This window comes from Archocentrus centrarchus, chromosome 6 (assembly GCF_007364275.1).
Source record: "Archocentrus centrarchus isolate MPI-CPG fArcCen1 chromosome 6, fArcCen1, whole genome shotgun sequence".
NCBI classification, from domain to species: Eukaryota; Metazoa; Chordata; class Actinopteri; order Cichliformes; family Cichlidae; genus Archocentrus; species Archocentrus centrarchus.
Window position 1 is genome coordinate 9797788 of NC_044351.1, and position 12525 is coordinate 9810312.

The window sequence follows — 12525 nt, forward strand, 5'->3', positions numbered from 1 at the left end:
AGCTTTTTAGTAGAATTATTCTCAGTGCAATGCTTTCCAAGTATGCAAAATATAATATATGTATATAAGATGGTTTTTAATCATTATCAGGTCTGTACAGAACCAAGTTCAAGTGAGGTGGTATCATCAGAAGAGGAGTATGTTCCTGATTCCATAGATGATTCAAACAGCTCATGCGATGACAGATCAGAGCTTTTAAAAATCAGTTACAAACAAGTACAGAATTGTGAGGTCTCCACCAGCAAGTCTTCTTCCAAAAACAAAAGACACCACCAAGAAAGTTTTGTAGAGGAAAACAGAGAGCCCGTTTCTGAAGCTGCAGAATCATCAACTGAAGATATGATCAGCACAAGTCAGCTTGAAGTATCAAGAGTTACTGGCAATATAGGAAACGCTGATGCCGAAGACATATTTGTTGATGATGGTGCTGATGCCATGGCTGAAAAAGTCTCAAACACGTCATCCTTGCTCAGAAATAAAACTTACTGCTACATTTGTGGGAAACTACAGACAAAGTTTACACGTCACTTAAAAACTCATGAGAAAACACATGCAGATGTTGCTCAAGTTTTAAGTCTTCCCAAGAGGTCCAAACAACGTATGAAAATGCTTATAAAGCTTCGCAACAAGGGAAACCACAAGCATAACTCAGAGGTCTTGGCGAGTGGAGTTGGATCACTAAAACTAAGACGCACATCAAAGAAAAAGTACAATGCAAAAGATTACATTCACTGCATGTACTGCCAGGCATTATATCTGCGACGAGATCTTTGGCGACATGTTCGAAAATGTTCTTCAAAAGCAGTAGAAGCCACTTCAGAGATTGGAAGAAAAAAAGTTTTGTCTTTGGCCTCTATGAATGAGTCAGCTTTGTGTCAGCAGATATCACCAGGTGTTTGGAGCGTGTTAGCTGTTATGAAAGATGATGAAATAACTTCTACTGTGCGAAGTGACTTCTCTATTCTTCAGCTGGCCCAATCATTCTTTAACAAATATGGACAGGATCCCACCAAATATGACTACATTCGCCAGAGACTCAGAGAATCTGGAAGACTCCTGCTCACGCTTCGCAAGGAATTCTCAATACATAGTCTTGAGGATGCTGTGAGACCTGAAAATTTTGATGTGGTTATCAAAGCGGTCAAGAAAGTATCCGGGTATGATGAAGAAAAGCACTGCTACCGTACTCCAAGCCTTGCTCTAAAGTTAGGTCACTCACTACAGAAAGTCAGTGATATTTTACATTGCAGAGCACTCATGGCACAAGACAGTACGCTGATAAAGTCAACCCAGAGTTTCAAAACTCTCTATGCTACAAAGTGGTCTGAACTCATCTCTCACACCGCTTTAACTACGTTGAATGAGCGGCAGTTTAACAAGCCCTCCACTCTTCCTTTCACCAAAGATGTTCAGCGTCTTCACAGACATCTGGAGAAGACTACAGAACAAGCATTGAAGGACTTGGAAGACAATAGTTCACCAAAATCATATAGTGAACTGTGTAAAGCCACCATGGCAAATATAATACTTTTTAACAGAAGAAGAGGGGGAGAAATTTCAAAGATGACAATGAATGGCTTTCTGGAAAGAGACACAAGTCCCCTGCATAAGGACGTCGCATTTGGACTGACAGAATTTGAACTTCGCCTTTGTCAACACTTCAGTCTTGTTGAATTAAGGGGTAAAAGAGGCCGGAAGGTTGCAGTGTTACTCTCGCCAGACATGGTGAATGCCATAACACACCTAATAGAAAAAAGAAAAGACTGTGGTGTTCTGGCAGAAAACCTGTTCCTGTTTGCCAGACCTCATTGTCTGACTCCCTACAGAGGACAGGACTGTTTGAGGTTTTATGCCAGTGAATGTGGGGCTGAAAACCCTGAGCTCCTCAGGTCAACGCAATTACGCAAACATGTTGCAACTTTGTCTCAGATCTTGAACCTCAAGAATCACGAGTTGGACCAAGTTGCTAACTTCCTTGGCCACGATATTCGCGTTCATCGTGAATATTACAGACTTCCTGAGGCTACTACCCAGCTGGCCAAGATATCCAAACTGCTGCTTGCCATGGAGAAAGGATCTCTCAGAAGCCTTCAAGGCAAAACACTTGACGAGATTGAAATCGAAGGTAATGCCATTTAAAGTTGTTTACATTAAAAATTAGACATGTTTCTAGCAAATATATTGTAGCAAAATGGAACACACATTGTGCATAGGCAACTTATAACACTTTAACCCCATGGTTCATTAAGGCAATATAATTTATTTTACTAGACAACCTACAGTTGACCGATTCAGATGCTGAGAGTGAGGTCGATGCTGAGAGTGAGGTAGATGAAGCAAATCTCACACATCCACAGACCGGTAAGTACTGTGTGATATATATATATATATATATATATATATATATATATATATGGAATCTGTTGAGGAACCTAGTGTGTATTTATTGTCACCAGATGGTTAGACTTTCAACAGTTTAGCTACATGCTATGTTGTATTCGTAACCAATTTTAATTTCACTGTCAAGTCAATAACTAAAATTTCTTGCTGTTTTCTAGTATTTCAGACATATATTGAGGGGACATTAATTTATATCTGAAATACTAGAAAACAGCAAGGGCCTGAATGACTTAGGTCCCAGATAGCAATTGAGCACTCATGCAAAGAGACTTCCACAGTTGGTTTGTGTTCTACAGATGGGTCTCTCTGAAGTCGCATAAAAAGATGGCAAAGGGTGTAGTATGTCAATTAGATTTTTGAACATTTCCTGGTTTATTCTGTAAAAGTGTGCTTTTGTCCAAACTTGACTTCATGTGCCAAATCAAATTCAGTCCCAAGGACTTCAAATTTCAGTGGAAAAGGCAAATAACCATAAGATATTATTATTATTATTATTATTATTATTATTATTATTATTATTATTATTATTATTATTATGAGAGTAAACATTACCTTTCCACATAGCAAGTTAACCAAAATTTCACTGTAATACTTCTACTCATCTTTCTATGTATGCAATGAAATATATTATATTTTTTTACAGGTTCTGCAGGACCATTGATGGCTAGGCAACCTGTCGAGGAACCTCCAGGCATGTCTGCGCCATTATCACAAGGTTAGCCCATATCCTCAGTATACTAACATGTCACCATTTTTGATTGCTTTTAGGCTATGAACTAATGCACAGTGGATTCAGACCTTCTTCACTCATTTCAATTTTGTTGTCACAGCAACAGTTCAAATAAATGGGTGATATGTAAGCTAAATTTCAAGTGATCTGAATGTAGAATACAGAAGTAGTAGCTATAACTGATGACCAGGACAGTCTTTTCAATCTAACAATTTACTCATTGAATACATTACAGTGCAACAATTAACATATAGGCATGGCTGCTGCTTTTCAGTGTGCACAACAGCAACTACAGCGTCTAGGCTTGCACTTCCTAATATAAAAATAAAAGCACTTCCTATCATACCATTCACAATGATGAATCAACTTAAGCAAATAATGTTCTTAGCTTTCAACTGTTTATTTCTAATGTACCGTATTTTTCGGACTATACGTCGCTCCAGAGTATAGGTCGCACCAGCCAAAAAATGCATAATAAAGAAGAAAAAAACATATATAGGTCGCACTGGACTATAAGTCGCACTTTTTTGGGGGGGTTGATAGAATCCGAGACTCAGAGCAGAAATTCCATCTTGAACGGCAATTTAAAATAATAATGGATTAAAGAACAGGACGAACACGGTTACACCTACGTTATGCTAACGTAGCACATTCAGCTACATGACGCACAACGAACACGTGTTCGGTATTGTAACGTTGTAAACACACTTCCAAAGTCGGCGATATTCACAACAAAGGTCGTCTTTATTAACAGAAAAACGGCTGCTGTAGGCCACAGCCACGCCAACCACAACTACAACAGCGGAACAGCAACACACACACAGGCAAGCTCTCGGTCTTTTTCTCTCTCTCCATGCTGCCTTCACGAACCTCCCGAACAGTCCGAAATCCCACAACATCAACACGCTCTCTAACTAAGAGAATCGCTACAGTATGTTAACGTAACATTAAGTTATTCAGATAACCATAGCATAAAGAACATACTAACAAGTTAACCAAACCATCAATCCATTGAATTCTTCATCCTCGGTGTCACTTCTAAACAATTCCGTACACTCCGTAGACGAAGCGCCGCTTCCTCTTCTGTGTCGCGTTAGTCAGACTCGTCGTCAGCTGCAGTTCCAATTATTCCAGCCTTTCTGAATCCCAACAGGATGGTTTGTCACTGAAGCCCATGTTTTCTTGATCCATCCAATGACTTCCAGGAAAGTTGGGTGGCGCATTCTCCCAGTTGCCGTTAAGCTGTGCTCTCCATCCATCATCCACTGCGCCCACAGGTTACGCAAGACTGCCTTAAAGCTGCAGTTCACGGAGATGTCAAGTGGCTGGAGTATTTTGGTTCATGTGTTATAAATGTCACATATACGTCGCTCCGGAGTATAGGTCGCACCCCCAGCCAAACTATGAAAAAAAGTGCGACTTATACTCCGGAAAATACGGTAAATATGTTTCAACTTAAACCATATTTTAACTTCCCTGATTTTAAAGTACATACCAGTTCAGCTTAAACTGTATTTAAATGTTTTAATCAAACATTTGTCTACATCCTCAGCTTCTTCCCCGAAGCTGCACCTTAACAAGGTCAGATAACTAAGCCAGTCCATTCTAAGACTTAAAAACAAATAAAATAATCTTAAAATCAATCCTTTACCTAACCGGAAGCCAGTGAAGCAAGCTGAGCAAGCTGCAGACAGTTGAGTTCAGACTGGCCAATGCTTAAGTACAGGGAGTTACATTAATCTAAGCACAATGTAATAAAGGCATGAATGACTTTTTCTAAATTGCCCCTTCTAAGATAAGGTTTGACTCTGGCTAGAAGCCGAAGCTGAAAGAAGCTAGCCTTGACCACAGAGCTAATCTGCTTGTCTAATTTGAACACCCCATCAATAACACCAAGATTCCTTACCTGTGATGGTATATAAGGTGCTAGTAGGCCAAGAGAAATGGTAAGAACCTGGACCAAGTCAGGGTGACCAAACAGGACAATCTGTTTTGTTTTAATTTAATCTTAAGAACTTTAAGTCTATCTTTGTCTTAATATCCCTCATGCAATTAAACACAGCATAAATACATTTCTTGGAAGGTGCCTTTAATGGCCTGTAAACCTGCACATCGTCAGCAAAGCAGTGAAAAGGAATATTATACTTCCTAAATATCGACCCCAGGGTAGCATGTAAATGGAGAACTGTAGAGCACCAAGAACTGACCCCGGGGGAAGCCCACAGGTCAGAGGGGCCACCGAGGAAGAAAACTGCCCCAACTGCAGACAGAAGGCTCTATCTGTGAGGCATCCCCTCATTAACAAGGAGTAGCGATGCAACCTCCCAACAAGCATGTAGTTTTGAGATCTGACAGTTTCAAGTTGAAGGTGGGACTGCATCAAGGATCAACTCTGAGCCCCTTATTTGTCCTGCTGATGGACAGACTAACAGTTGAGGTCAGACAGGAATCTCCATGTAATATGATGTTTGCATACAGTATCATGATTTGCAGTGAGAGCAGGGAACAGGTAAAAGAGAATTTCGAGAGATAAAAGCTTGCACTGGAAAGAAGAGGAATGAAAGTCAGTTGTGAGACAGAATATGAGTGTGAATGAGGACGGTGGTAGAACAGTCCGGTTACAAGGAGCAGAGGTTGCAAAAGTGGAGGAATTTAAGTAGATCAACTATCCAGAGAAATGAAGAGTCATGAAAAAGAGGTGAGGAAGAGAGTACAGGCAGGATGGAATGAATGGAGAAAATTTTCAGGAGTGGTGTGTGACCAAAGAGTTGCAGCAATAGTAAAAGGAAAGGTTTAAAAGAGAAGAGTGAGTCCAGCTATATTGTATGATTTAGAGACAGTGGCACTGAGCAGAAGGCTGAGCTGGATGTGACAGAGGCTTAGATGTTAAGATTCTTTGTGGGACTAATGAGGATGGATAGGATTTGGAACGAAAATGTCAGAGGGAATACGCAGGTTGGACAGTTAGGAGAAAAAGTTAGAGAGGCCAGACTAAGATTGTTTTGGGCATGTGCAGAGGGACAGTGGACATATTGATCAAAGAATGTTAGAGATGGAGCTGCTAGGCAGGAGAGAGAGAGGGGGACCAAAGAGATTGATGGATGTGGATGAGGAAACTTAACAGATAGTTGGTGTGAGGATAGAAAATGTAGAGAACAAGGGGAGGTGGAAGAGGTTGACTTGCTGTGGTGACCATCTGACCTTAAAGAAGGGGCTGATCTACTAAAGTATGTATTTGGTGGAACGTCTCCTTGTTAGTTACCTGGTTTGCTTAGTTCTCTCTGTGCTCGCATCCTTGTTTTGCAAAAGCTGGTCGACTTTCCAGTCACTGCTTGAGTCTTATTTTAGTGCATAAGTCAGCTCCATGCCTTTTGTTATAAGCTGTAGTAGCACTGGGCATATCACACATCCATGTGTCGCTGTGAACTACAAGTCTAAACCGTACATCTGGATTTCATCATTAAGAGAATAAATTCATTATTTATCCATTAGTTGCTTAACACCATAAAGGAGAATCTTGGACTTCACAGTATTTAAGAAACCTACCTACAACAAATAAATGCTCATCCAGACCATTGTTATTTTTTGTTTTATAATCTTTTCTTTCTTCATTTCAGCACAAAGTAAACACACAGATGCTAAGGAGAAAGAACCCAACAGAAAACTAAAGAAGAAGGACAAAGAGCCCAGCAGAAAAAAGAACACAAATAAACATTCTGGTAAATGCTACCACACATACACAAGTCACTAAACACCAAATTACTTAAGCACAAAAGCACAACTAAAGCATGGTCAAAAGAAATTATCCACACCACCCAAAGGCAATATGGTGACCATTCTCTTTCTGCAGGATACTGTGAGCTGATATTTTAGCTAATATATCTGGCCTAAATGCACATACCATATAAAACTGTACCTTGTATTAAATTGATACATTTTCAAACTGTCAATATTCAGATGCTAGAAAATAGATGCAATTTAGTGATCAGTAATATGACTAATGTTTATAGTACTTTCTTTATACATATTTTAATCTGTAATGTTTTTTCAAAACAGCAAAACACCAAAAAACTGTAATAAGCAAAGCAATGGGAATATATTTTCTAATTTGGTTATTAAGTTAGATTTAGTACACCAGGGTTCTCAACTTTGGGCTTTTGCTGATACAGCACCTATAGAGAAACGTGGTGCTGAGTGGGATCTAGGGACCAGCAAGCCTCTTTTGGCTTTGGATGGTTCTATGAAAGCTGCTGAGGCCTGTTTGTCAAACAAATACTATTTTTAAATTACGAAAATGCCTTTTTTTCAGAATTCAATCATATAATCAACCACACTTACCAAGCAAGTGTCAATGGCAGAATAAGCTGTTTAGCATTGGCAGAAATTTATTTTCATCTGTGCAACGCACATGCTCATTTCTGTAGCTTGTCCCGCTAATGTATGTTCTTTATTAATGCACATTTTAAAAGGGGAATAAACAGGCATTACATCAGTACATAATTTATAGCCAAGAACCATTGTTTTAACAAATAATATACTAAACACAAATTTCCTTATTTAAAAACTGTTTAAAATGGAGTTGGTTTTCATTAATAATTTATTTGTCTTTTTTCTAGTATCTCTGGAAAGTGCTAGGAGAGCAAAAAAGAATCCATGGTCTCCCATGGAGGTTGTCGCAGTCATGAGACATTTTGGCGAACACATCAAAAAAGGAAAACTGGCCACTATGATTGAATGCCAGCAATGCAAGAAGGCTGAAGATCCTGCTCTGGCTGCCCGCTCTATCCAAAACATAAGAGATTTTGTAAGGAATCGGGGCATAACTGTGAAAAGAAAAGAAAATCCTGGATAGAATATGGGAATGTGATGAATTGTCCTTTAGTGATATCATCAGGACACATGGGATATTAAGGGTTAGACCAGAAGCAATCTCTGTGTCCTGATGATATCACTGGTGGACAATTTAAATATTTCATCTTGTGGAGGCAGGAGAAGGGCTGACAGTATTCCAGTTATATTGGCAAACTGGCTGTTGAACAGAATATGTAAACATACTGATATTTTACAGTATATATTGTTTGGTGTGGATTGGTTACTGTATGTTTCAGTTTTATTTCTACTGTGAGACGATGGGTAAGTTCATCTTGTTCACTCAATTTTTGTTTAATCTGTTTGATGATTTAACAGACTTGCATAATTTCATTTTGCCATTCATAATTTTTCCTTTCTGTTCACAAATAGGATTCTGTTGCTTAGTGAAAGTTACTGCTACTGCCGCTTACTTATCGAAGGTGCTGTAAAATGCAGTCCACGTCTTTCTGTTTAGTCATTTTTCATTTATCCATGTTGGCCTTTTTATGCATGAAAATTACATGTTTGTGTATGTGTATGGCCATTGTCCTGACAAATAAAGTTGGCCCTGGCAATTACTGTTTGTGTCATGGGCGGAGCTAAGTACCTCATTATTGTTTGTCCTCTTAATACAGCATTGTGTCAGGTTCTTGTATTTTGAGTTCTGATGTGTGTATCTAAATTTTGAAGTGAGATTTGTGTTGTATAGTTCAAACAGAATTTTTTAAGATTTACTACATCTTTCTAGCATGAGTGGAAAGGGGTGTCCGTTTAGTGTTGCAAAAAACTGGTTTGAAAAAATTGTCCTTCTAATACACCAAAACCAGTATGTGTGTGTGTGTGTGTGTGTGTGTGTGTGTGTGTGTGTGTGTGTGTGTGATTCATCAGTCTGATTTGAGACTCATGTGAAGTTCAGTTCAGTGAGTTTCACACTGATGTCATGCACATATTCCTGTTCCTTGTTATTTGCTCAGGCTTTGTTGAATGATTAAATTCTATCCACAAATCATTAACAAAACATACACATAGACTGTTGATCATGTACCCTTAGTGGCAACAAAAGAGGCAGATTTTTTATTTATCAAAATTTGTCAAAATTAAGTTTAATACCATTTAAAATGTACTTAATTTTGCGTTAAACTCTGTAAGGATATTTACTGTTCACATTTTCCTCAGAGAGGCTAATCCAAAATTTGAATTTTGAAACAGTCTTGTAAAATCAATTTGTATTATTAGTTATGAAAACTAACACAGACGCAACAAAAATATCTCAAGACAACAACATTAATATGTCACTAGCACTCAAAATAAATGATGAGGATCAATGATGATGGTGGTATCAATAGGAACAGGTACGAGAAATGCACATTTGCATCAGCAAGTAATAGAAGCCACGAGTGTCTAGTTAGAAAAATAATGTGCAATGTCACCAACAGCAGCCAGATATCAAATTGTTCTGTCAGACTAATAAAAATATCCGCCAGTGTTAAATTTCATGCGATGTGACTTTTGTGTGTTTATCGTGGAATTTCTGTCAAAGCTTCTGGGTTAATATGGGCATGTGTGACTGGTTTAAATTATTAAAGGCTGCTGTAAAAGGATTTGACTGTGTAGGGAGAACCACTGCTATTTGGTCACGTCACCAGCTTGGATGGTGGAATTTATCCTGACGTTATGTAATCATGTATGGTTACAGAGGAGCAGGCATGATGGCAAATCAGGACAGCGGGGCTTGTCAATCAATACGCACAGATATGAAGGAGTCTGTACATGGAGTGAAAGGTTACCACAGTTTGATATTTATGCTTTTTGACTTTTAGATTTAGCTGTTTTGGAAATCCAATGAAAAAGCTGCTAAAGTCTAGACATAAAAAGTTTGGGTTCACTTAGAAATAACCTCATGTTTTTTTTGTTTTTTTTTAAAGAGGCATTTGTTTTTATTTAAATTCAATATAATAAGTAAATATACAGTAAAATAAAATATAATAAGTACCCTAACTCTATACCCAATGTTTTGGAGAAAATCCAAATGACCTTTTTGGAAACAACAATCTGTAGTTTTTGAAGTGTGCTAGTTAGACTGTGTTTCCCCCTCACTTGCTGAAACTTAGGAGAAGGTTTTTCAAAAGCCAAAAATCACACATTCTGATAGGGTTAGAGATACCTCAGTGGTTCATTGTGGATTCTCTTACTTAATGCAGGTTTATCATGTTAAAAGGCTAACTGATCATCAGAAAAACCTATTTTCCAATCATATTAACACAGCTGAAAATTCCTGTGCTGATTAAAGAAGCATTGCATTTTTTCTAGTTGAGTGTCTGGAACATTGGCAACAGTGCATTGATTAGGATGCTGAAATTATTGTTATCATTATATTATAGACAGATGAATCTAAGTTTTAGGTGTTTGCGTCACTTGTGAGATGCAGGACACATAAAAGTATGCTAAATGAGTAGTCATTTCCATCTGTGAAGCATGTTGGTGAAATGTGACAGGACAAAAGGGATCTTGAGTAAAGAAGGATCTCAGTTACTTTTACAATACCATGCCACACCTCATAGAGCCAATTTCCTCTGACAATAGTAAAATGACCCAAATAACAGCTCCAATCTATGAGATAACCACTGAGAGGAGAAGCTGGCAGCTTGTTTTTTTTTCTACACTATAAAACAAATCTGTAAAAAAAACCCAACCCAGAAATATTCTGGCAAGTGGGGCGACAAACTGAATTGTTTCAGCAGCCAGAAAAACATGATAATAAAATTGAAATTTTCTGTGCTGTAAATTTAAAAAATGAAATAGTCTAGCAGACAGGGATCAAACTACCAATCTTTCAAATTGGAAGGTGACCTGTTTTACCTCCTGAGATACAGCCACCATCCAAGTGCTCACCAGACCCAACCCTGCTTATCTTCCAACATCAGATGAGACTGGGCGTGCTCAGGGTGTCATGGCTATAAATGGTTTTCACAGTTTAGTAATACTTGATGTTATATACTCATAAAAATATTGCTGCCCCAAGTGGAGGAGCTTAAGTATCTTGGGGTCTTGTTCATGAGTGAGGGGAGTGGGGCTGTGGCTACAGTGTTGCGAACACTGCACTGGTCCATTGTGGGGAAAGTCCGAAGAGTGAAAGCGAAGCTGTCGATTTACTGCTGGATCTACATCCCTACCTTCACCTAAGGTCACAAGCTTTGGGTAAAGAATGAGATCATGGATACAAGCAGTGGAAATGAGCTTCCTGTCTAACCTTTCCCTTAGAGATAAGGTGAGGAGTGCTCAGTGTAGAGCTGCTATTCCTCCACATCAAAGGGAGCCAGTTGAGGTGGTTTGGGCATCTGACTAGGATGCTTCCTGGTGTAACAGTGTTTATGCTGTATGGGATTCCACTTGCCATGATAACAGAGGTGGCAAAAGTACTGACATTCTGTACTTAAGTAGAAGTACAAGTACTTGTGTTAAAAAATACTTTGGTAAAAGTCAAAGTACTGGTTCAACTTCTTTACTTAAGTAAAAGTAAAAAAGTACAGGCTCTGAAATTTACTCAAAGTAAGAAAGTAAAAGTAGCTCTTTGAGGACGTTTCTACCTGCTATTTTTGTGTAAAGCTAACTGAACCTTATTATATATTATTGTAATATATAAAATAATACATGAGAACACAAACGTTATTCCATCTAAATTTTAATTCTAATGAATGCACTCAGCTTGAATCACAAACTGTGAAAGGGAATTTAAACACAGCTCTGTTCTCTGTGTCCTCCATAGTAGAGGGTGGTTGTGTCTCCACCTAAACACAAACATGAGGATACTCAGGGGTTACAGTGGGATTCAGAAGGTGGAGGAACCCTAAGATCAGCTGTAGTGGCTCTGCATGGGGAGAAGAACCACAGCTTTCTATTGTAGCTGCAGTAAATGATGTTGGTGTGCAGGCTGTGATCAGCTGACCTGCTGCTGCTGCTCTGAGGTTTACTGCTCTGTGTGGATGAACTGAACTCACAAAGATGTAACCCAGTATTTCACAGCTCTCTGAGCTGATCTCCATCCCCTACACTGACAGCATACAGGCTGCATAAATGTTGGATTCAGTGAATGAATCTCAGCATTAGCAGATTCAAACTCATCTCTGCTGCACTGATGTAACCTGTAACTCTGACCATGAACACAAACACTGTGCTCCAGTCCAACACAGAGCTTTACTGTAAATACAGTACAACAAGATAACCTGTTTATTACGTACTAAACTGCAGTATTTTCATACAATCTTTGAATTACACAAAGTCAGCATACTTCAGTTTATTTTCCAGTCCTTACCTTTAATTCTAACCTCTTCTTCCTCTCCTGTCCTCTTTCTCCATCTCTGAGTGAACTTCTCTCTCTTTGCTCTCCCTGAAATACAGCAGCTCTTCACACAAAAAAATAAAGGTAAATTTTTGTACCCAAAAGGTACTTTTATCAGGAAAGTTCCCTCTAAGTACAGAGATGGACCCTTGGGGTGATTTACTCTGGACCATCAGAGGTACAAAATCACTGGTCAGAGCAAATG

General features: G+C 38.7%; 1 protein-coding gene across 1 annotated transcript; it reads left to right on the forward strand.

Annotated features, from left to right (window-relative positions):
• Positions 1-1722: 1722 nt before the first annotated feature.
• LOC115781395 (uncharacterized) lies at positions 1723-8587 on the forward strand. Its single transcript, XM_030731032.1, has 5 exons — positions 1723-2125; positions 2272-2361; positions 3044-3115; positions 6748-6849; positions 7747-8587. The coding sequence occupies exons 1-5, from the start codon at positions 1723-1725 to the stop codon at positions 7980-7982; spliced, it is 903 nt and encodes a 300-aa protein (XP_030586892.1). The 3' UTR covers positions 7983-8587.
• The last annotated feature ends 3938 nt before the right edge of the window (positions 8588-12525 follow it).